The sequence below is a fragment of the Agelaius phoeniceus genome, chromosome 9, assembly GCF_051311805.1.
Source record: "Agelaius phoeniceus isolate bAgePho1 chromosome 9, bAgePho1.hap1, whole genome shotgun sequence".
Lineage (NCBI taxonomy): Eukaryota > Metazoa > Chordata > Aves > Passeriformes > Icteridae > Agelaius > Agelaius phoeniceus.
The window spans coordinates 7,018,450-7,040,404 of NC_135273.1; the positions used below are offsets into that span (position 1 = coordinate 7,018,450).

Below are 21,955 nucleotides of genomic sequence, written 5' to 3' on the forward strand. Positions count from 1 at the left end.
CAATTTAGAAATGGTATTCTGCCATTCAGTTGCAAAGCTATCTACCTTTTGCAGGATGGACAAGTAATGCTTTCCAGATCTCCTCTGCATTTCAGCCGTCTCTTGCTCTCTGAGCAGCAGAGGAAGATGCAGGAGGCTGAAGTCAAAGGACACACCCGGTGTTGCTGCCTCAGCCAGCTCTCAGGGTGGGCAGGCTGGAACCCGTGCTTATCAATTCCTATTCTCTTTGGCAGCAAGTAATTGATTAAAATCCTTAAAGAAGTTTGATGGAATGAGAGAAAACATCTCTAAGCTGTATCTCAGCCAAAATTGTGTTTAGAACAGCTCTGTGTTGTTCCTGTAAATGCTGGAGGTTTTACTGTGTGGAATCACTGCTGTTTCTGGGGAGGTCCTTGAGGTGCCTTGGACTCGAGTTTTACCTTAGGACCTGGTTTTGCTGCTGGATTCACAATATGGATTAGATTCTCCTTCCCTGGGGAAATCCCTTCTCCTTACCAGGCTTCCTGCTGTCAGTCACGGGGACACTGAAATCCAGGTGCTGAGATTATATTCCAGATCTCAGCTGACATTTTGCTACTTGTGGTTCAAAACACGACATTTTCCTCCTTACGCAGTAATGGCAGCATGACTGTGATTTCAGAGCTAGGTAGCTGTGATGTGAGATACTGAAGTTGAAAGAAATGAAATAAATTACTTCATGTGTTTCCAACCAGACGGGAGGAACTTTTTTTTTTTGGGGGGGTGTATTCATATTTCCAACAGGTATTTCAAAAAATGGCAAATATTTTAATACCAAGAATTATTTTAATTTTTTTAATAGATATTTCTATCTGGAAAGAATTTTTGCAAGAAATAATTGAAACAGACTTACTAAATAATATATGTAATATTTTTATATATATTTATGTATTAATACTCATGAAATAATGAAATTCAATCATGAATTCAACCATTCAAAAGAATGGTATGTTCATTAAGGTAAGTCTGCAGTAGTTCAGAAGGTATTAAGGGCTGTATATAATGAGGCTTACATGCAGGATAACTTACAAATATTTCAGCAGAGTAAATGTAGCTTCCCACAGGCACTCCAGAATGTTTACATTAAAATAAAGCATACCAGTGATGCATGGTCCTCTCTACTTCCTAACATTTTTTCCACCTTCCCTCCTTAGTGTTGATTCTTTCCAGATACTTAGGTTTCTGACTGCCTTTTAACAAAGCTGCTTTTCTCTAAAAGGGTAAGATGGGTTTATTTAGAAGGTCCTACTTTGGAAAAGAGTGAACACACAGTGCTTTAGCTCCAGGTTTGAGTGTAGTGCCAGCAGTGCCATGATTCTTGTTGTGTAATTAGGAAGCAAACAAAGTCACTTTTTTAACTTTTTTATTTGCTGTGATGCCCAGTGCTAAAAAAAAAGAGTTTATAAGCATTGACTGAACAAAGTTCTTTCAGCATATATTTATCTTTAAATGTATGAGTGGCCTCACTCATCTCAGCGTGTTTGGAGTTGGGTGTGGGTTTGTAAATGTTCAGTGAATGACTTCACTTTGATTGCAAAACATTGGTTACTGTTTTATCAGTTTAGGTAGTTCTGACAACTCTTGATAGCTGCCCCCAGCTTCTGTTACAGGTAGCTGTGGTTCAGGTTCTTTTTGCAGAGGGAATGTGTTACAATGACTGCTGTCTGCAGCATAATTTGAGACTGGGGGAAAGGCATCTGAGCTGCCTGGCCATGAGCTCAGCACTTCAGTGAGCCGGGCAGTGCCAGAGCCACATGGAAAATTTGCTGCTGTAGAATGAGTTAATAACATCTCATTTGGAGGGAATACATGAGATATTGCACAGTTCTGAAAAACTCCTCTTGAGTTATGTGCACTTACATGAAGTTACAGATGTTTTGGCTACTGGCTAGATAGCTGAATGGGAGTATTTCACAAATGGAAATAATTGAAGAAATGCATGTGGCTATGAAACAAATGGCAGTCTGTCTTTGGAAGGAGGGAGAATGTGGTCTCTTTTCAGTGCAACTTTAGGTTTTTCCCCTTTCCCTCTCTTCCCTGTTTGACTGTAATTAATTGGGAGGCACACACCTGCCTTTTTTCTGCATACATACTGCTGGTGGCATTCAGCTGCATTTTGATGACCCCAGTGTTTCATTTCCTTGGCTGTGGTGCTGCAGCTCTGGATCAAATTCCCATCACTTTGCACAGGTCCCTGTTTGGTCTGCCTTAGCCAGATTGAAGGCATTTCTCTAACCTTTGTATAACCTCGTCCTTCCTTCCTCACTGACTCTCCTGTCTCTATTTTCACTTCTAGTATACAGTTAGATGCTCTGTGGTTATAAACAGGTCTATGTTGTTTATATTTCTGTTCAGATACTTCACTTTATATCATCCTAGGAACTCATATGTCTGCATTTGAAAGAAATCTATCTTGGTTCTCTTTGAATAGTTTTTTAAACTGTGATTCTGCACTGCAAAAATATCTCCCACACGTATTTATAGCAGTTCTGGCTTGTATAGGTTTATGCTTTTGATAGGCATTTCCTTTTTATTTTTCCTGATTTTTACCATTATTTTGCCTGTATTGGAACCATGAAAGGAAACTGCAAACTAAAGCATTGCAGTCCTAGTCCTACTGACAAATCCTCCTGTAGCTGGAGTGAGGTCAGGGCTCCACCTGGCAAGAGTGTTCAGCCAGGAATTACCATTCCCATGCTTTAGCATCTGCTTCTCTCTAGAAAAACATCACACAGGAGTATTTCTAAATCTCTGATTGCAGATGGTAGAGTCCTGCTTCCCCTTGTCTTTCCTTGCTGTCCTTTCTGTGACTGAACAGTAATACAAGCTGGGGGCTTTAGAAGGTGCTGAGCAATTACTGTGTCCAGTTTCCATCAGAAACTCATCAGGAAGCAAACATCCAATTCTCCAGGTGGCTTTGAAGATTTCATCCCACAGCATTGAACATAAATTTGTCTTCATTTAAACTGCACCTTAAGCGTGCTTATTCCGGAAAGAGAAAATGTGCCTGGCCATAATGAAAAACAAAGAAGCATTGTTATTAGCCACAGCCTATTTATGGCATTTCCCACCAGTGACTCAGAATGAATCATTAATGATTCCAAGCAAAAACGATAGCAGTCTGTCTCCTCTCTGCTTGCAGCGGGTGTGTGGGATTTAACAATCTGCTGGAATAGCAGTGTTTTCTGTTCATGAGCTGTGAGATCCCAGCTTCTTCACATTGGAACCATATGTTTGCTGTAACACCTACTCAAAGATTTTGGAGTTGACCAAGTGCATTTCTAGCAGCAGGTTAGAAGAAATTACCTGGAGCAGAGCCCTTGCCAGCTGATCACGGCTCAGGGGCTGAGCAGCGGAACTGGGCAGATTCAGGGAAGTTTTTTCAAGTGGATGAATGTGGAAATCATTCCACTCCTCATCATGCTGTTTCTGCTTTCAGGGCAGTGGAAGTGTCCTCTGCACTGAGAGAAGTTCTGATGTATTGTTCTCTGCTGCTTGAGCTAAAAAGAGAGATTTTGCTCAGTTTGATCCAGTTGAATGATGTGAAGGGGTCCCAGCCCTTCAGAAGATCCCATTCCTTGTTACTTTGCCAAGTAGCAACCCCTTGGATTGCAGTTTGCCATGTCAGTTTCTGCCTTGGTCTGGAGGTCAATTAATGTTCAATGGATTCAACTGTTTCTGAGTGAAACGGGAATTATTTTTTCTACATACTCTTCCTATGTCACATAAACAGCTACCACAGAGCAAGGCAGACTTTTTGTGCTTCAGAATGAGGGCTTTGGCAGGAGTATGTTCTGAAAGTACGTTTTGCTATCTTTAGAAAAAGCAATTGACGTGTAGTTTAATAATGAATGCAGTTGCCTGTGTGATCTTAACTTGGCTCCTGTTTGAGCTGTGTTATGATTATGTCTGAGAGTATAAACAGATTTTCCACTGATGCCTTTTTAAGAAAATGTTTTCTGGTAAATGTTTGTTTCTCATACAGAAAGTACTTGTATATGGTGGGGGGAGGAACAGTAATGTGAGTTTCTTCCATTCTGCCTTTTTTTTGGGATGGAGAAGGAATGCTCACAGCTGTTTTTACAACTTTCTACTGTCTGACCTTTTTGTCCTGCCATGCCCCCCTTCAGTTCCTGCTGCTGGGTGTTCCCATATTCAGTATTCTTATTTATTTCCTTATTTATTTCCTTATCCGTTCTGTGAAAGCAGCTTTGAGTTTACCTTTGCCTTAATACTTTCATGGGTATCCCCTAAAAATACCTTCACAATCTTGATGAGGTAGGATTGTTTTATTCACCAGTAGTGACAGAAATATTTTGGTGCCTTTAGCATTCTTGGAGGTTGGGGAAGTCTGCTTCATTTTTGACAGTTTGAAACTTGTACAGCATTTTGGGTATTTGAAACACAAAATCCATCAGCTTTGCATGAGTAGAAAGTGAAGTGCAGAGAGCTCAGCATCTGCAGGCATGGATGCCTTCAGAGTTTCAGGTGTCTAGGAAATGAAGCACATGATCAGATGTTGGTTGAACTGGCTTGTCTTGTTTCAGGGAATGTTCTGGAACAGAAATGAGGATTTACTCAACCTCCCCCTGGTGATGTTAGATGACTTAAGGAGGTCCCTAATTCAAAATGGGAAAAGTATCCCTTGCAAGTAACCATTCATGAAGTCTGAATCACAATTGGAAGGGCCATATTTGGGGTTTTATTAGTAGTGTTCTTGGATAATTACTGATTATTTTTTTCCTCTATAATATATATTACATGTGTTGGCTTAGGTAGAAATTTTAAGTACAAAACGGTTTCCTTAATTGTGTATGGCTTACTTCAGGAAACCTGTGTTCTTATCTGAGTGTGATGTGTCCTTAAGAATTATACATAACCACAAAAATGTGTTGAATTACCTGAAATGAAAATTGCACTCCTTTTTTCTTAGGTGGAAATAAACCCACTTGCTTTTGGTATGGTAAGGTTTGAAATTACTATCTTTGAAGGGAAAAGCAATCTGTGTAATTTGCCACCACATAGCTTTTTCTCATGATACACGTGTTTGTTCCTGCTGCTCTGACCCTGAGCATCACTTACTGGAGCTGTTTCACTTTTTGGCCAGGCGATGGGAAGGTGGAGATCCAGGTGTTTCCAACCAGAAGACCCCGACCACAATCCTCCTCACACCAGAGAGAAAGTTCCATAGCTTTGGCTATGCAGCAAGAGACTTCTACCATGACTTGGATCCCACTGAATCAAAGCACTGGTTGTATTTTGAAAAGTTCAAGATGAAGCTGCATACCACTGGTGTAAGTAACACCAAAACTGTGTTTGCTACTCGAGTTGTTTTCCTCTGAACATGACTAAATTTTTGTCAACTGGAAGTGAAGCATCTCTGCGTTTGGAGAGTAAAATTGAGTAAATTAAACTCTTCAGTTAGCTTTATGATGCCTTTTGTTTCTCACTGCATTTGGCAGCTGTATCTTGCCAGCCTTCCTTGCAGATCTTTAAAGTTCAGTATCTGCTTTGCTTAGATCTTCATGTCCTGTCTGCATAAGGTTGGTTTGTTCAATAAATCTGGTCAGCAGGAATGGGATATAAGAGCCAGACTGAGCTCTAGAGCAGCCAAGAAAATTCACCCAGAATTCATTGCCAGAACTGCAAGTGCCAGTGGGGCTGTTAATTTGACATTATTCCTACTGATTGTGTTTTTGTCTTTAATCCATTTTAGAGCTTTGGGAATTGGCCAGTACTTTCTGTTTTGAGGTGCTTTCTGGTTTCATCTGTTGGTGGAAAACCAAAAATCTGTACTTTTAACTTGGATTAAGTTTCTTGCATCTGAAACTTTATTGCAGTTATTTACAGATGTATCTATTGCAGTTGTTTAATATTTAGTCCACATTTCTTTCTCTGCCTACAGTTATCTGTAGGCATGGTAAGTGTTTAAAAACAAAGTCTAAAATAAGCAGCAAAGTGTCATGATCCAGGAAATTCAAGTGATGAGTTAAATCCTCTTCAGAATAGTTTTGTCACTTTTTCCTAATCAGGTGAATAATGAAGAGTTCACTGTCCTCAAGCAGTGGGAATTAATTTGATGTTTGCTTTTTTCTTTTAATAACTTCCAGTTATTTTCTTTCATGCAGAATCTTACCATGGAGACAGACCTGACAGCAGCAAATGGCAAAAAAGTCAAAGCACTTGAGATATTTGCTTATGCTCTGCAGTTCTTTAAGGAACAGGCATTAAAGGTGGGGTAATGCTTCCTTATCAAGATTTTCTGTATTTATAACTAGTATAAATATGAGCTTAATATTTTTAGCCTTGCCAAGCTTCGACCTAAGTTGTGTTTGATGTAAACAAAGCAAGGCAGGTGTAGAAACCCTGGGCAGGCTGTGGACTCTGGAGAGCTCACAATAGCCTGAAGTAATTTCCCCTTGCACAGGTCAAGCTTGATTCACTAATAGCATCCCTGTGATGCAGAGTTCTGAATAGCTTTTTACTGGCTTAGGTATTTTCTAATGGGAAAAAAAAAGGTACATTTGACAAGAAAGTTTAAAAGCTTATTATTTTCCATATCTGATTTGAAATGTTGCAGTGCTCATTTGTTGCAGTCTTCTTGGATCACAAGATTGTTTTCCTTATTCTCCAATGGAATACATGTCCCCAGTAAACAGGTTTTGAGATGTTAAATCTCGTGTAAATAGTCAATTGTGACTTAAGTAAACATTGGCTTCCAACATGCCACTATAATGTCAGTGTGAGCAGAGCAATTCTTGGGTCAAATCAGAGTATTCATCCAAGCAAGTGTTGTTTAAAATAGCCTTGTGGTTTAGAGCTAACCTACTTTTTTGAATGGGTTTAATTTATTTTTTCTGAGATCCCAGTCTGTTCCTTATGGCTGCAGAGAAACAATCCTGCCACTACAGCTCAAATGCCTCATCTTGTCAGGGACATTTTTAACTGTACATTTCTGGGGCTGGTTGTGGAGTCACAGACTTGGACCTGTGTGTAGACTGGGGACATTTTTAGCAAATATGAATGCTGGATAAAATCCCATATATTTGCTGTGCCGCCTGCTCAGGGCTACATCCTTTTCCTGATGTTAATAACTAAATCCCTGGCATTTGTGAGTGAATCCTGGAACTAATTAGACATGCCATGTAAGTGAGCTGTTACTTTGCCCTGTGCTGTGGCTGTCTGTGGTGCCCTGTGCAGTATAAAGGTGCTACTTTTCCCAGCATGGATTTTTGAACTGCAGCATAGCTAAACAAACACAACACCTTGGCTCAGCACATGCAGAAACATATTTTTTTTTACATTCTAAAGGCCTGTTGTCCACCTTTCTGAACCTTTCTCTGTTTGGATGGAGATTTAGATAGGACATATGGTAATGACATTTTACTTGGAACCTTGCCCAAAACATGTCAGTATATCACCTAATTTGCAAATGCAGTACAGACTTCCCTCTTTTTTAAGGGGAGAAGAAAAAGGACAATAAAAGTACTAAACTAGTCTCGAATGTTTGCTTAAAGCAAAATTTTGAAGGACCAATCACTCATTTTTTTAGAGGGGTTAACTGTAACTTCCCCTTGTTAACTGCATTATAAAAGTTTGATTTAAAGGTAAGTGGTGTATAAAGAAGTCATTGAAAAATCCAGATTGTAAACCATAAATGCTCATCAGTGATACCCCAAATATTTTTCTGTGTATTAATCAAGATGTAAGCGTGAATTCTTCAGGCTAACAGCAAATCCCACATCATGGCTAAAGATGTACATAAATATGCTGTAATATTCTGTAAATTGCTGCTTTTGCAAAAGCCAACTTTTCTGCTTTATTTTGAGCACTAAACTTTTCTATAGGTCTCCTTGAGAAAGCTTCAACCTTATTCCCACCTTTTGGCACAGTAAAGCATTCTTGGCAGGTTGGAAATAATTCTGATTTGTAGCATGGATGTAGCAGGAAAAAAATTGAAAAGAGTGTTACTGTTATCAGAGCCAGCAGAAAAGAATGTTTTCCTGGAGACACCCATCATTTTACATTCACCTCTATTTTCTTTCCTTTTTTCTTTTTTTTCTTTCCCTTTTTTAGGAGCTCAGTGACCAAGGAGGCTCGGACTTTGAAAACACTGAAGTAAGATGGGTCATTACAGTGCCTGCTATTTGGAAGCAGCCTGCAAAGCAGTTTATGAGACAAGCTGCCTACAAGGTAATGTTACAGGCTGAATGCAGGAATGCCCCTTTAAAGGCCTAGTTTATAAGCTAAATGATAAAATGTATTTGGGGCAATTTAGTATAAGTACAGTCTAGAAACGTTGAAAGAGGAATTAGCTCTACCAGGCAGTAGCTGTAGGTTGTATGTATTCACCTCTTAAATGTCTTTTTCTTACTATTTATTTTATATATTGGTGTCCCTCGCTGCAGACTCTGATATTTTAGTCATCTTGGACAAAGAATTCCTGCTGAATTCAGTGCACGTGGAACAGATGCAGTTTTGAGACCCTAGGGAAAGTTGAGTTTAAAATATTGGACACAGTTTTGTTTTGTTACTTTCTTTAGGTCATCACAGACTTTTAACGTTTAAAAAAAAAGGAAGGAAAAAGGAGGGAGAGAAAAGAGCCTCCTTGGTGGGACTTTTTTCCAGTTCCCATTTTCCCACAGTAGGAATGAAAGGACTGTGAACTGGATAGTCTGGATATAAAATTAAATTCAAATGTTATTTTCACCAGCAAGAGTTTTATCTGCATTTAATTCTTTCCCCCCAACCGCCCCTCAGATATTTGCACTTTCCATATGCATGTCCTTTATTTCAAATGCAGTTTGTGTCTCTAATACATGAGATGTACACATTCTTCTTTTCACCAGGATATTCATTTTTAGCTTGTTGTTTTTTTCTTCTTGATTTTTGGTCAGAGACTTGTGTAACCCATTGGCAGCGGCTATGCAATGCACAGTTTCTAAAATATCTTCTAGTTCATGAGTAATTTGCAGAGTGCTCCTGGGAAGCACCCAGATTTTTCTAACTCTGTTTCTAACTATCTCTAATGTTGAGCAACGTTTTTCTTAACAGTCTGTATTGTGGGATTGCTAATGCTAGTGCCAGAAGCAAAACACTCTTAAAGTTCTGATGGAAGGACACGGTTGTAGGTAAATCTGAAACACTAGAGACCCATTCATTCTCTCTGTATATTGTTGTCTGCCTGCTGTCTGTGTGCATGTGTGCTCGTGAAGTGGGAGCTGTGCAAGGAGCAGGGCAGGGTGCAGGTAGATCTCTTGGCATTTCCCATTTGTGGCACAATGGAATGTTGTTAATTAGTGTCTGTGTCTGTGGTTGTGTCTGTGGTTGTGTACTTCTATGGGCCAGCTTGACAAACAGCAAGGGCTGACAAGGCTTTTAACTCGGGGTGTGTGATCCACTGCAGGAAAACTTGAGTTTAGGGAAGTAATTCATGTTAACTTGACACATGGCTGGATTTTTTCAAAGCAGTGGGGATGAAGAAACAGATGCAGAAAACAGAATTCTGAATCTCCATTCAGTCTTCCTGATTCCTGTTGCTGCATCCAAATGTTCCTCATGGATGGATCAGAAGTTGCAGCTCTTGTTGTTAGCTCCTGGAAGATGGAAGCATCTTGAAAATGAGGGGCATCATGTAGAGAGGAGTGTGAAAAGGCAGTGGTAGAAACCTTGTAGCAGGAGACACACTGAAGTACAGCCAGTCTGAGCTGAGAGTTAACTTGCAGAAAATATTAATGAGCTGTGGAAATCTGCTGAGCAATCTGTGTCAACTGAGGTAGCTCCAAGAGAAGTGAAGTACTGAAACAGCTTCAGTCACTGGCTCACAGTGTAAAGGCTCCAGCCTTTCTGGAATGGTTAAGGAGTTCTCCAGGCAAAGCTAATGGAATTAATAAAGTTAAGGGTTGGAAATCTGCTTCTGTGCCCAACACCCATCAGCTTGTGACCAACCTGTGATCTCAGTGCACCTCTGATGTCCCCTCATCTCTGCTTTGCCTTAACAAAACCTTGCTAACCTGGAACTCCTCATCTGCCCAAGGGCTCCTACATTGTCCCCTTGCAGCTGCTGTGCTGCTTCCTCACTGAATGAGTAATCTCTCTGCTTGTTCCCTTCAGCTCACAGCTCTTCCTCTCTCTTTCCATCCAGCCTATCAAAATCCTGCTAAGTCTGTCTGCATGACAACTTTTCCTGTCTTTGCACACTGCTGAGCTTTCATCCAAGCTGTCAGTGATTTTGCATCTTGGTTATTGCAACATCATTTCCTTGGCTTCAGCAGCTGTAGTCTGGCCTGGTTTGTATCTCCTCAGAGTGCTGCCCCAAAAGAGTTTTGTAGCCTTGCATTTAACAGGGGATCAGCCCACATTTGACTCCATCTGTGTCATCTCAGACATAAGCTGCATGAACATCTGCTTTGCTTACTTATTTTCCTCTTCTGAAACTCTTTTTAAGATGCTGGGTTTTTTCATGCCTACAAAAACTTGACTGTGATTAACCCACTTACATGAGAAAACGACTCCTCATTGCTTCTTGCTGTTACTCTGCCTGCCCTATCTGTATGTATCTTTTGTGCTTTTTGTATCCTTAACAATTTTTATAGCTGAGTTACTACCTCTTTGAAGCAGGTATTTGTTTGTTCTCTCTGGGTGCTTCTGAGGGACTCAGTCTGGCAGGCTGTAGAGAGTTGCATGTCTTTACAAATCATGTTGCTGAATCAAAATGACTTTATTCCTGAATGACAGTTCACAGATGCTTTTCCCTGTGCCTCATGTTTCATTCCCATCTGTCCAGAGATGGCTCTGAGGCTCTGGGACACGTGCTGAGGTCTGGTCAGAACTGGAGAGAGCTCTGTGGCAAGTGTTAACTCTGTAGGACTCACTTAGCTTTAAGTTTCCTTTCCCAAAACATGTCTGCAGGGATTAGTGTGCATTGCATCAGTGTTCACCACATCCTTAGGAATGGCTTTCAGGGTTTATAGTCATATTTGCCATTCTCCCCACTGGTAGAATATAAGACGTCATAGATAGCATCAACTTTTCTTGTTTCTGTGTCTGTTGTTCTGCTTCGCACTCTTTGGGCACAGGAAGTGCAGAACAGAATCTGCAGGCTGGAATTCCTTGAACATGCTAATAGGAATGAAGCCTTAAGGAAGAGTTTGGAGTGTGGCAGGGATATGTGAATGCAGAAGCTGTGAGATAAGAAAGTAAAACATGGCATAACAAATGCACTTAGGGGGCAGGGCAAAAGAGCAGGGAGGCTGATGCATTTTCATAAGCTTGCCCAAAATACTGTCTGGGCTTTCAAACATCAGTCAGGTGGTCTAGTCTGGGGTACTGAGGGTTCTTTTCTTTTTAATATGAACTCTTGAGTTTTGAAATAGAGTTCTAGAGCTCTGAAGTACATTTATTTTTTCAATTACAAATAGCAAATAAAATCATTTGCATGGTAAGCTCATATAAACAAAAAGAGAGGCAGTCTAGGTTGTAGGATTAAAGCACGTGAGCCTAAATTCCAGAGGCTTTATTTAACCAGCTCCTATGCTGAACATTTGTTATTGTTTTCACATCAGTTTTGTCATGGAATGTGCACAATGAGAATTATTTAACACATTGTGTTCTGGGGTCAATGACATTACATTGATCAATATTGCTTTACTCTGGAGAAACCTTCAGAGAAAAATAAACAAACGTGGCAAGAGAATAATGTGACAGCACAAGAAATTCCTTGCTAATAAAAACGTGACATGAAGTATATTTGATTTTTAAAAGATGGCTTGGGAGGCTTAACCAGATTGAAATTTGTGAAGCTACTCTTACTCCCTCATAAGTCTGTTCTGCACATAAAATACATGTAACTAAAATTTATTTGTGTAGGGACAGTTGTCAGGCTTCTGCTATAAAGTGCCTAAGAAGGTGTAAGCAGCACTGGGAAGCTGGTTATTTTCCTGAAACAGTACTTGTTAGTGAAGCAGATGAGGCAGAAATGTGTTAATACATCAACCATCCTGATTATTTGTAGCTTGTGGGGGTCTGTTGAGTCTCTGATTTCACTTTCGTGGTATTAAGATATTTTTAATTATGAGGATTAAATTGTTTCTCGAGTGATGTTGGGGAAAATTCTGCATCTTATAGCTATGCTTAATTAGGAAATGATAACTAATTGAGGGGTGAAGATTACAGAAAATAGGAAAATGGGTACTAATTGATCTCTGCTCATACATTTGAGTTCCTCAGCCAGGTTCACAGGAAGGCAAAGACATCTGCAGTTCTGTACATTTCTGTTTGTCCACTTCTGTGGCACAAGTTGGAGCATTTGGAGTCTTTTCTTCTGCTAAACAAGTAAAACAAGAGGTTTTAATAGCATTTTCTGTCAGAGTCAATTTGTGCCTTTCTTTTATACAAAGTTTTGAAACACACTTCTCAGGTTCTTAAAAATTGACTGAAAGCAACAGAAATAGCCAAAAAATAGAATCTTCATTCTGCCTGGTGGAAAGGCTGGGCTGGGTGGCATTTACCAGGCCAAAAAGAAAATAATGGTCTGAAAGGCTGCAAACTACAATCATTAGGGAGTGATAGAAACCCACAAATGTAACTCAATGTGGATAGGGTCTGAAACTAATGGGTTTGATTATAATAAATTCATACAAAGGGTCAATAGATTGGTCTAAGAGACATCTTAGATGCCAATATTCAGTTACAAAGAAAAGAAATATGAGCTGAAATTGGAACTGTAGTGAAAAATATTAAGGCAAAATGAGAAAGCCCAAGGTACAGAACAAGATGCATCTTACAGAAAATAGCAAGAAGGCATTTTTCTCAGTGCAGGTCCTTGCCAGTGAGGGCCACTTGTGTCTTTTTATTAAAATCAGCCTGAGCCATGAGGACCCACAATGAGGATGGTTCTAAATAAAGGGAAGGAGAGAGCCTGAGACATTAGGAAGAGACTAGACTTGAATAGGAAGAGCCAGGCTTTGCTGTTGTGGTAACTGGTGCATGCCCTGGGTACAAAAAGCATTTCTAGAGTTTTATAACATTAAAAATTGAAAAGCTTATGAGAATTTAATGGCTTCATTTTTCTAATGCACCCTACTCATCAAACTTGCAAGTAATGTTCTCCTGCACCTTGGGGGATATAATGTAATGCAGCAAAAAATTCTTGGTGATGCCACTTGGAGCTCAGCTTTCAGTTACTGCCCAAATGTGATCTGTGACAAGAGTCCCTTGGGAAGGAGCTGCAGCAGGATCACCCTGGAGAAAAATGGACCAAATGCCACTGTGGTCCCATGCAACTTAGCAAGAACCATGACTTCTACTTGGTATCATCCAGCAGTATGTAACTCAGCTTTAGTAGTGCTAATTTGGATTTATTTGTGCTCCCAATAGCTGAGAAACTTTTTGAGGGGGCAATAAGACATGCAATTTGTGCAAAGAAAAATGTTGGTGATTTCAGTCTCTTGTGGTTATTCCTTACCTAAAAAATGATCCAAGATTCTTCTCCTTGGAAAATTGTGTCTGGGATTGCTTCTGAGACCAAAATGTGATACACTGGATCTGATGTCCTAAGTAAGGTTTGCTGTAATTATTGGTATTCTTTCATGTCTCACAAATACAAGAAATCCTTTTCTCTCTCATGAGGCAGAAATCTTCTGCCTGGCCTGTGTGTAGCAAGAAATTATCTTTTTTTATGAGCAGTTAATAAAAGATTTTTGTCAAATAGGCACAGGTAAGCTCCAGAACATTCTGCATGAATTGTAAACAAAAGTGCTGCTTCATGATTGGTAGCCAGTGGTCATAATTCAGATATTTCCTGACTTATGTTCCATCTTTCTTCCTAAAAGAAAAAAAAATGGTGTTATAAATTAAAAAGGGGAAATTGTAATACAAAATCCAAAAGACCTGATAAATTTTACTAATAGAGCCAGTCTCTACAGTTCCAAAGAATTCCAAGCTCAGGTTGAAAATAAAAGAATAGATAATAAAAGTAATGTATAAAATACGAAGTATAGAAATGCTCAGGTAAAGCAATTTGTACCCTTAGCTGGGTAATAGCAACACCAGAAAAATAAATTGAGGCAGTCTGGCTGTGCTCAGAACAGGCATTTATCTCAATCAGACAGCCTAGCTGTCTGTAACAAACTGGTTCATCTAATCAGTGGCCACACAAATGCAGCAGCTCTGCCTGCAGCCAGTGCAGCTCCACACATTCATTATTTTTAGTGTTCTGAAAATAAAAGTCACACTTCATTATGGTTCCAGGTGCCCCATTTGTTTCTTTTCACAATGAGATAATGCCATAGTTTCTAGGCAGCCATTAAGGGGGAGAAATGTAACATGTTATTTCTTGCCACAGGAATAGCTTTACTGACAGGTTAGCAGACAGAGGTGAAATATCAAATGGATTCTGCTGTGGCCCAAAGTGACTTGCTAAGTAGCATGATCAGGTATGTGCATGCACAGCCAGCCAGGGTGATTATTCAGAGCCTGAGCACCCCTCATTCCAGCAAACTTCAGCAACAGCTCCACTGTAAAACTTAATATTGATTTGGGTACTCAGAAGTTGATGCTTTTTCATTAGTGGGTAGTTTCACAAAATTTGTTCTTAGTAATTTACAAAATTTTATGTAGAAGCATAAAGACCATTTTTACCTCTACAACTAATGAATTAATGAGTTAGGAACTGAATTTCCTTCTCTGACAAGACACTGGTCTGAGGCAGGTAATTTTTTTGAGTGCAGATTGTGTTAGTGTTGTAAACTCAACTTGTGCATCCCTGATGCATTGAACCAATTGCTTTCCTTATGTTGCATCACTTTTTCATGTGGCTCATGGCTGATGTTTAGGATTACAGTACTGCTTGAGGCTGTTGTGCTCTATATATTTTTAGCTTTAAAAATAAAAAAAATATGCTGTGATAAATGTTTCCTTTTGATTCCAAGACACTTGAACAAAAGTTCTTATTACAATCCATACAGAAACCTGTGAGGACCTCAACAGCTGCAGCAGTGAGTCTGGTCCTGCTGTCAGCCTGTCAGACACCATGGGCTCCCTCTCACTGATGCACACAAGGATTTGACACCAGAGTCACAAAGACAAGGGGAGAAAACGTGTGAAGGTCCTTAGCCTTTGGGAAAGATTCCTTCCTGCAGTTCTGGCCTTTCTCAGTGCAGGATACCTGCAGCATTTTAGTCATGGAGGCATTGAGTGGGAGTGTTGGTTGGAGATCATCTAGCCTGACCTTCCAGGGGAAGCAGGGTTATTGCTGCACCGGGTCAGCAGCGGCTTTATTGAGTCAAGCTTTAAAGCTCTCCAAGGACAGAGGTGGCTTTCTGAGCAGCTGTTCATGTGCTGCATCACCATCTTAGTAAAAAAGGGGTTTTAGCACCCAGTTTGGAGCTCACAAGCTGCAGTATGTGGCTTTTGTCCCTCCTTGTATCTCCTGGCAAGACTGAGAAAAAATGTGTTCTGCTTTGGACCTGCCCTTAGAGAGCTGCAGGCAGCTGCTCAATTGCTCCTTGGCCTACAAGAGTTTCTTTCACATTAAAACTAGTTTTAACTGTAAGTAAAATGCTAACCTAAACCTCTTGGTCCTTCAGCATACGTGGTCATGCACATCTATAAAGGGGAAGTAGTGTAACTATTAATTGGAATTAATTTTCTATGGTGTCCAGTGATGGTCACCAAACCAGCTGTACAGATGCCAGTGTGAGGGACCTTATTGCCATCTGTCCTGATTGGCTGCAGATGGGAGGATGTCACCCAAAAACCCCTCACAGGAGTTCCCAGCTTGTGAGTTCCCTGCTTGAGTGGGAGCAGCAGTGGGTTTGGCCCAGGTGAGAACTGTGGGAAGGTTGTGAATTTTCTGTGGGTTAAGTTCCTTTATACAGGCTTCTGGTATGGGCAAGCCCTGGGAATTCAGAAAGCACTGCCAAGCCTGCACCCTGGTATTTTAAAAGCAGAGAAATAGTGTATAAATATATGGTGACAGCATCTACTTCCTCATGGCAGAAGGGAAAATGTCTCAGACCCCAAAAGAGCCCTCTCAGGATAAACCCAAAATCCCAAAGAAGGTTTAAAGCCTGATTTTTACTTTGGATTTCATCCTTTTATGCCTTGCATGTTATTTCATCACTTATATTTGTGTGAAGTGAATAAACGAAAACTATTACAGGGGTCTCTTAGCTTCCACTTTGTGCCCCTCCATTAGTGGCTTTTTCATCTTCTATAGCTTGTGTTCCTCTTGTCTACAAAATGAAGTTACTACTATTTTACCATGGCCTGAGATGGCCTTTATGCTTTCTCAAGCAGTTTTCTCACAGAGGATGAGTATCTTTGTCCTCTCCCTGAGCTGTACAGATGGGGAAGCTGACACTGAAAGAATTCTGCAGCTGTGACAATTTCCACAATGTTCTCACTTGTGAAATGCAAAGTATCAGTGACACCTGATCAGGCTAGGACGAAGGACAGCCTGTGCCACAAGCCTGATTTTAGTTCAGCCAGCAGTAATAGTGTGAAAATGTTTGCATTCATATATATCTGTTAGGTATATGCATGTAGGTGTAGTGAGTGTTAAGGGAAAGCAAAATGCTCTTGTTTCTGTGAAGCAAAAAATGCCTTTGACATTGCAGATGTCAGATCTTTGCAGGATCAACTGCCACCCAAACATTGTTGATTGGATTTTTTTAAAAAAGTCAATATTCAGTTTTCATCTAGGCTCTTCTATCCAGAGTATATAATTTTGAAAGAAGGGAAGCACCCAGCAGCTCTTCTCCTGCCTTTGGCAAACCCAGCCTCTTTGCTGCGGTCACCAAGAGGAATCTTTGAAAATCCTGTTTATCTTGTGGTTATTGAGCAATTTTAAGAAGCTGTCTTTGAAGAGATAAGTGGGCAGAGCTAACTGGGCTGGCTGACCTCAGTCTATTCTATTTACCCACTATATTTCCTGTACTGCAGCACTCCTCATCACTCTGAAGTCTAAGGGCAAAGCATCAGGCTATGTGATGGTGTAGTGAGTTTCAAACGTTTTTTTAAACCTTCTCCAGGCCGAGGATCCAGTGAAAGTGCATTCACTGTGCTTTTCCTGCAGCTTTGTGGCACTCCCTGCCAGCCCTGCTTCCCCTCCAGTGCCTCTTTGGGATGATGCTGGGCGTCTTTTCCCATGTTGCTCATCTTCTTTCCTGGCACGCTCTGCCTCCGTAATTAGATCTCAGTGGTTTATTTGTGACATCCCAGTCTGATGCCACAGGACTGGAGAAAGTGCTAGCTAGTGCAAAAGGAGGAGGATTAGAGGAGCTCACTTCCCAAGGCACTAAGTGGATGGTGTTATCATGAAGCCCTTAACACAATGAACTGATTAGTTTAAACACTGGAAGTTTCACAAGGCACTTAATTTCCAGCCGCTGTTCTGTGTTGCCTTGATTCAGCCTCACAACACTTTCTTCATGCAGCCTGCACGGTGCTTAACTTGCAATCATGCCTTTCCTATTGTTACTAATTATGATAAGTATCTTGGAAAATAGGAAAATATTGATGTCAATTCTCAGCTTTTCTTGTTTTGGCTGAATGATGTTGTCCTCTAGAGCTTTGTTTCCTGATGAACCCCATCGTTTTTACAGAGCTGTTTCGTGGGATCCAACTTCTAAATTTTATCTCTGGTGCTTACAAATGGGGTGAAACAGGTTTAAAAGGTTTTTCCTACTGACCAGAAGAATGGATCATTGCACTTGTCTGGTCTGCAGCATTGCTTCAGCAGTGATTAAAGCAGTGCAGTTGGTGGAGGTGACAAAGTGGGAGAGGAGAGTGGGACCCAAGGCTGTGGAGGTGATGGATGAAGCTGTTCCTGCAGCTTCTGCATGTGCTCCGTGCCATGGGCAGACATGGAACCTTGCTGGTTGGGGAAGAGTAGCATTTGGCTGTGACACTGGAGTTCTGGGGTTGTGGAGGGTGTTCCCACCTTGTTGTGGCTTCCTGTGCAACCTTAGGACAGCCTTTTAGTCTCTGTGCCTTGTTCTTCCAACTGTGTGATGAGGCTGGCTCTTTCTATCTTTTTTTTGTGTTTATCTGTTTATTTTATTTGTGCTACATTTTTATATCTGGAAATGCTTTATTAATTGAGAATGCAGTTCCTACAGCCCTGCAGAAATAGTGAATCAGGTCTTAAATGACTACAAAATATATTAAAGCAGGAAAAAAGTAGAATTCATCCAATCAGTTCTTTTAATAAATTTTATAACTCAAAAGAACAGGTGCACTCCTTATAAGGCATGTTCCTTGTGGTACAAATGAATGGTCAGGCTATTTTTTTTCCCCATATAAAAATATATCTGATGTATCTTTCTGAAAAACAAAAAAAATCCCAAAAAAACCCCAAAATAAAAAGAAGAAACTTCACCTGTTGCTTTCAATAACTTGCAAGGATAGGAATAGGAAAGGATAGGACAGGTACCTTGTCAATCACAGTGGATTTCCTACACTTCTTTTGAGGTCACAGTGGTGTAATAAATAAAGAACACATCTGTTCTATCTGGCTGTGGAGTCCTGCAGCTAGATGCTGATGTTCTAATTACAGCAGCATTCAGAGATGGGACATTTTCATCTAGGCCTACCTTAAAAAGACTGACAACATGGAATATTCTATTATAATGCTGTCTTTAATGTGATATACGTTACAATAGTAAAAAGAAATAAAAGGTCATTGATTTTTTTTTTTTTTCTGTGTGCTGTGGCATGTGGGACTGGGTTTTAAAAGCAGCATCTTTTAATCTGTAGCAATGGTGATTCTGCATGTGGAGTAAGTGGAAACAGTTCTTTGAAGTGCTCAGACTGCTGCAGTGAGCTGCAGTCCAGACCTCCATATTTGCTAGTGGTGAATTACTCCAACAGCTGGCAGCTGATGCTGCTCAGGGAATCAGGAACGTGTTGTGGTCAGCTGTGGCTCTCTCCTGGTGACACCTCTCTGGCTATGAAAACAGAGCTGGTGGCCAGGGTGAGAATTCACCTGCATCTGGATGGTGAAATTATTTATGCTCCACTACGTGAGACTTTGAAGTACTTTGAAGTTTGCTGTCCATGATGCATCTTGGCAAATGAGCAGCAATGAATTGGCACCAGCACACAGACCTGTGCTACTGGAGGGAGTGAGGTCTGGGAGTTCTCTTGCCTCTACTCCTCAGGCCTCTGAGCAAAGTTGAATTTTAGAGCAGTTCTTTTCATAGTGTTCTTTGCTTCTTCCAGGTGTATAAATGCAGCAATATCTTGCAAATTAATTTAAGAAATTTTTTGTGCTCAAATAATTTCTGTAATCCCATGATGAGTTTTCCACTTTTGTGTTCTTGGGGAAATTGCTCTCTGCTTCCTTCATGTTGCATAAGTGATGACTGCTAGTGAGTGTTACGGGAGCAAGAAAATGTCCTTAGCAGTCAAGACACTGCTCTGTTCTAAAGTCTGCTATTAGCTGCCCTGGGCAAAAGCAAATTGGTGTGTCTGTCCCACTGCCAGGATGATCTCTAGAATGCTGAATATTGAGACATTGTTTAGATCTGCCCTGCTCAGGCCTGTTAACTTGTGAATCCCTGGTGTTTATTACAGTAGTGCTTGGGCAGCAGCGGGCAAGAACACAGAGCGAGGCAGACAGAAAGCAGAAAGTGCAAAATACAGCAAATTCCCAAATGCCTGCAATTAATAATTTTAACAAATGCATCACTGTTTCTTCATATTGGCTGCCTGCTGTTTCCACTCCTCTTTCTCTGCATGCTCAATATTTTTCTCCCATCTGTCCCTTGGCCGTAATGATGGGACAGATGCACTGCCTAAGTCTTCCTCTTGGAGCTTGGATTAAAACAACCTCATTGCTCCATTCCTCCCCAGCAGTATTTATGTGCTCATGTTTCATCATCTCCCCCTCTCCCATTTTCTCTGTGCTGTCTTATAGGTGTATAGATATATATGTAATATGCTCTCTTTCATGGTTTGAATAGAAATACTGTATACACGAGGTGTGAAATATTGATTGCTACATACACATGTATATATTTTTATATGTAAATATATATGTGTGTATATATGTACATATATCTGTGTCTACATATAAAATATGTGTTGGATGCCTTTTACCTTTCACTGTAGAAGATGCTCTGTATGGTCTTTTTATGATGTGAAACAACATATTCTTCATTGTAACTGGCCCTTGCAACTCTGTAAGAAAAGCTTTTAAACTAAAAACCTCAGCAGTTTCTTCATGAGGTTCTGTTAGGATCAGCTGTGCTTTGAACTGTTAAAAACTGTCATCTGTGTTGCATGTTTTCCTCAGGAGATATTTTGGGTATGTTAAAATCATAGCTAGGGAGAAAAAGGAGCAAGAATAGCATCTGCTGTGCATGGAGGGTCTGAGAGCACAGCTCGAGTCCATCCGCTGCAGGTCACTGCCTTCCTCTCCTGGCTGCAGTGTGAAAAGTTCATGGTACAGGCTGCTGGAGGAGGGGAGGAAGCAAATGTTATTGTTAATGATTTACTGTTTGCTTTTAGCAGCACCAGTCTTGGGAGTTTGTACTAAAATTCCCCCTAGAACAGATGATTTGGCAATTAATACAATCTTCTCCCCACCAGCACCTCCAGTTAGGAAGTACCAGTGCATTCTGTGTGTGTGCAACTCAGTTCTTGTCACCTCTGCAAATGCTTTAGGTTGTAGCCTTTGCATTTTGATATCTTTAGCAACAAACTATTTTTTCCCTAAAATACAGTTTTGTCTTCAGTGCTTAGGTTAGCCTGAGAATAAGAATTGTCTGTGCTGCTGACACATGCCCAGTACAAGGAGCAGACTGAGCTCTCTTTCTTGAGTTCATCCACATTGTTAGATAGTGAAAAATCCCACTCACTGCTCAGATTCAGAGCTCTCACACAACATGGTAATGGATTTAATACAAGTAAAAACTGAAGCAGGGTAGTCAGGAGCTATTTGTTCACCAAGCCCTTACTGGATAGAGCAGGAAGTGCTGCCCTAAGAGCTGCAGCAAGATCCAGATTTGGCTTTTAGCAAAACTCCAAAGGCAAAGACAGTTTGTGTGCAGACACCATACATTTGTGGAATTCTTTAGCAGATCAGATCTGTTTGTCAGGGACCCAAGTATTGATTCATATCTGGAATGTTGCTCTTTCCAGTGCAACAAACCAAAACTTGCTGTGTGGAAAAGCTCAGCTGCAGATAAGTGATGTTGAAGTGAGCCAGCATGAAACCAGCCCTGCCTGTGCCTACAACATCCAGATGGGTCACAGGAGGGACTGGTCTGTCCTGAGGCACATCTTCATCCCCACTACAGCTCCAGGGCTGCTTCTGCCAGCGTGCTCACAAACAAGTGATGTGATGGCAGGAGAGTCTCTGCCTAATTGATGCTCTTTTTATACATTTTAGGGTAACTCTGGCTGATGTAAATCAATTTTCCAAAGTTTGAAAGTTGCAAACATTGGTTGCAAACATTCTTTTAGATACAATGCCCCAGAGCTGGCAAGGTTTAAAATTGTGTAGTATTTGTTCAGTATTTTCCTTCCCACACAGTTCGGCTAATTTTGGATCATGCTGTTTAGTCCAGTGGATGTAACTGAAGCAGAAAGGTTTGCTCAACAGCAATAAAGGCTGTAAAGTGACCATAATCCCAGTCATGGTGTGCTTGTAAAATAATGAGCACCCATGATTTAAGAGTTTAACTCTTAACTAATTTTAGAACTTATTTGTTGTTGTTGTTTTGCCTTTTTTTTTGTTACCAATAGTGAGGTAGATGCTTTCTTTCAGAATCTGTTTATGTTACTTATTAGGATGGAGAGGGTAGAGTCAGTAAATATGAAGGACAGTTTTGTGTCTCAAGTCTTATCCTGGTACTGCTTTTTAAACCAACTTTACTTTGAGTTTCTGGCTGCAGTTGTCAATGAGGCAGCAATTCCCACAGCCCACAAT

The 21,955-nt window shown here is 40.5% G+C and overlaps 1 protein-coding gene across 2 annotated transcripts in view; it reads left to right on the forward strand.

Moving 5' to 3' along the window:
• Positions 1 to 21,955, forward strand: part of HSPA12A (heat shock protein family A (Hsp70) member 12A) — a 53,301-nt gene that overhangs the window by 17,008 nt on the left and 14,338 nt on the right. For both annotated transcript variants that reach the window (XM_054637390.2, XM_077182832.1), the window contains exons 5-7: positions 5,126 to 5,312; positions 6,147 to 6,251; positions 8,095 to 8,211. In XM_054637390.2, coding sequence (XP_054493365.1) covers positions 5,126 to 5,312; positions 6,147 to 6,251; positions 8,095 to 8,211 — 409 coding nt within the window. The remainder of the gene's footprint in view (positions 1 to 5,125; positions 5,313 to 6,146; positions 6,252 to 8,094; positions 8,212 to 21,955) is intronic.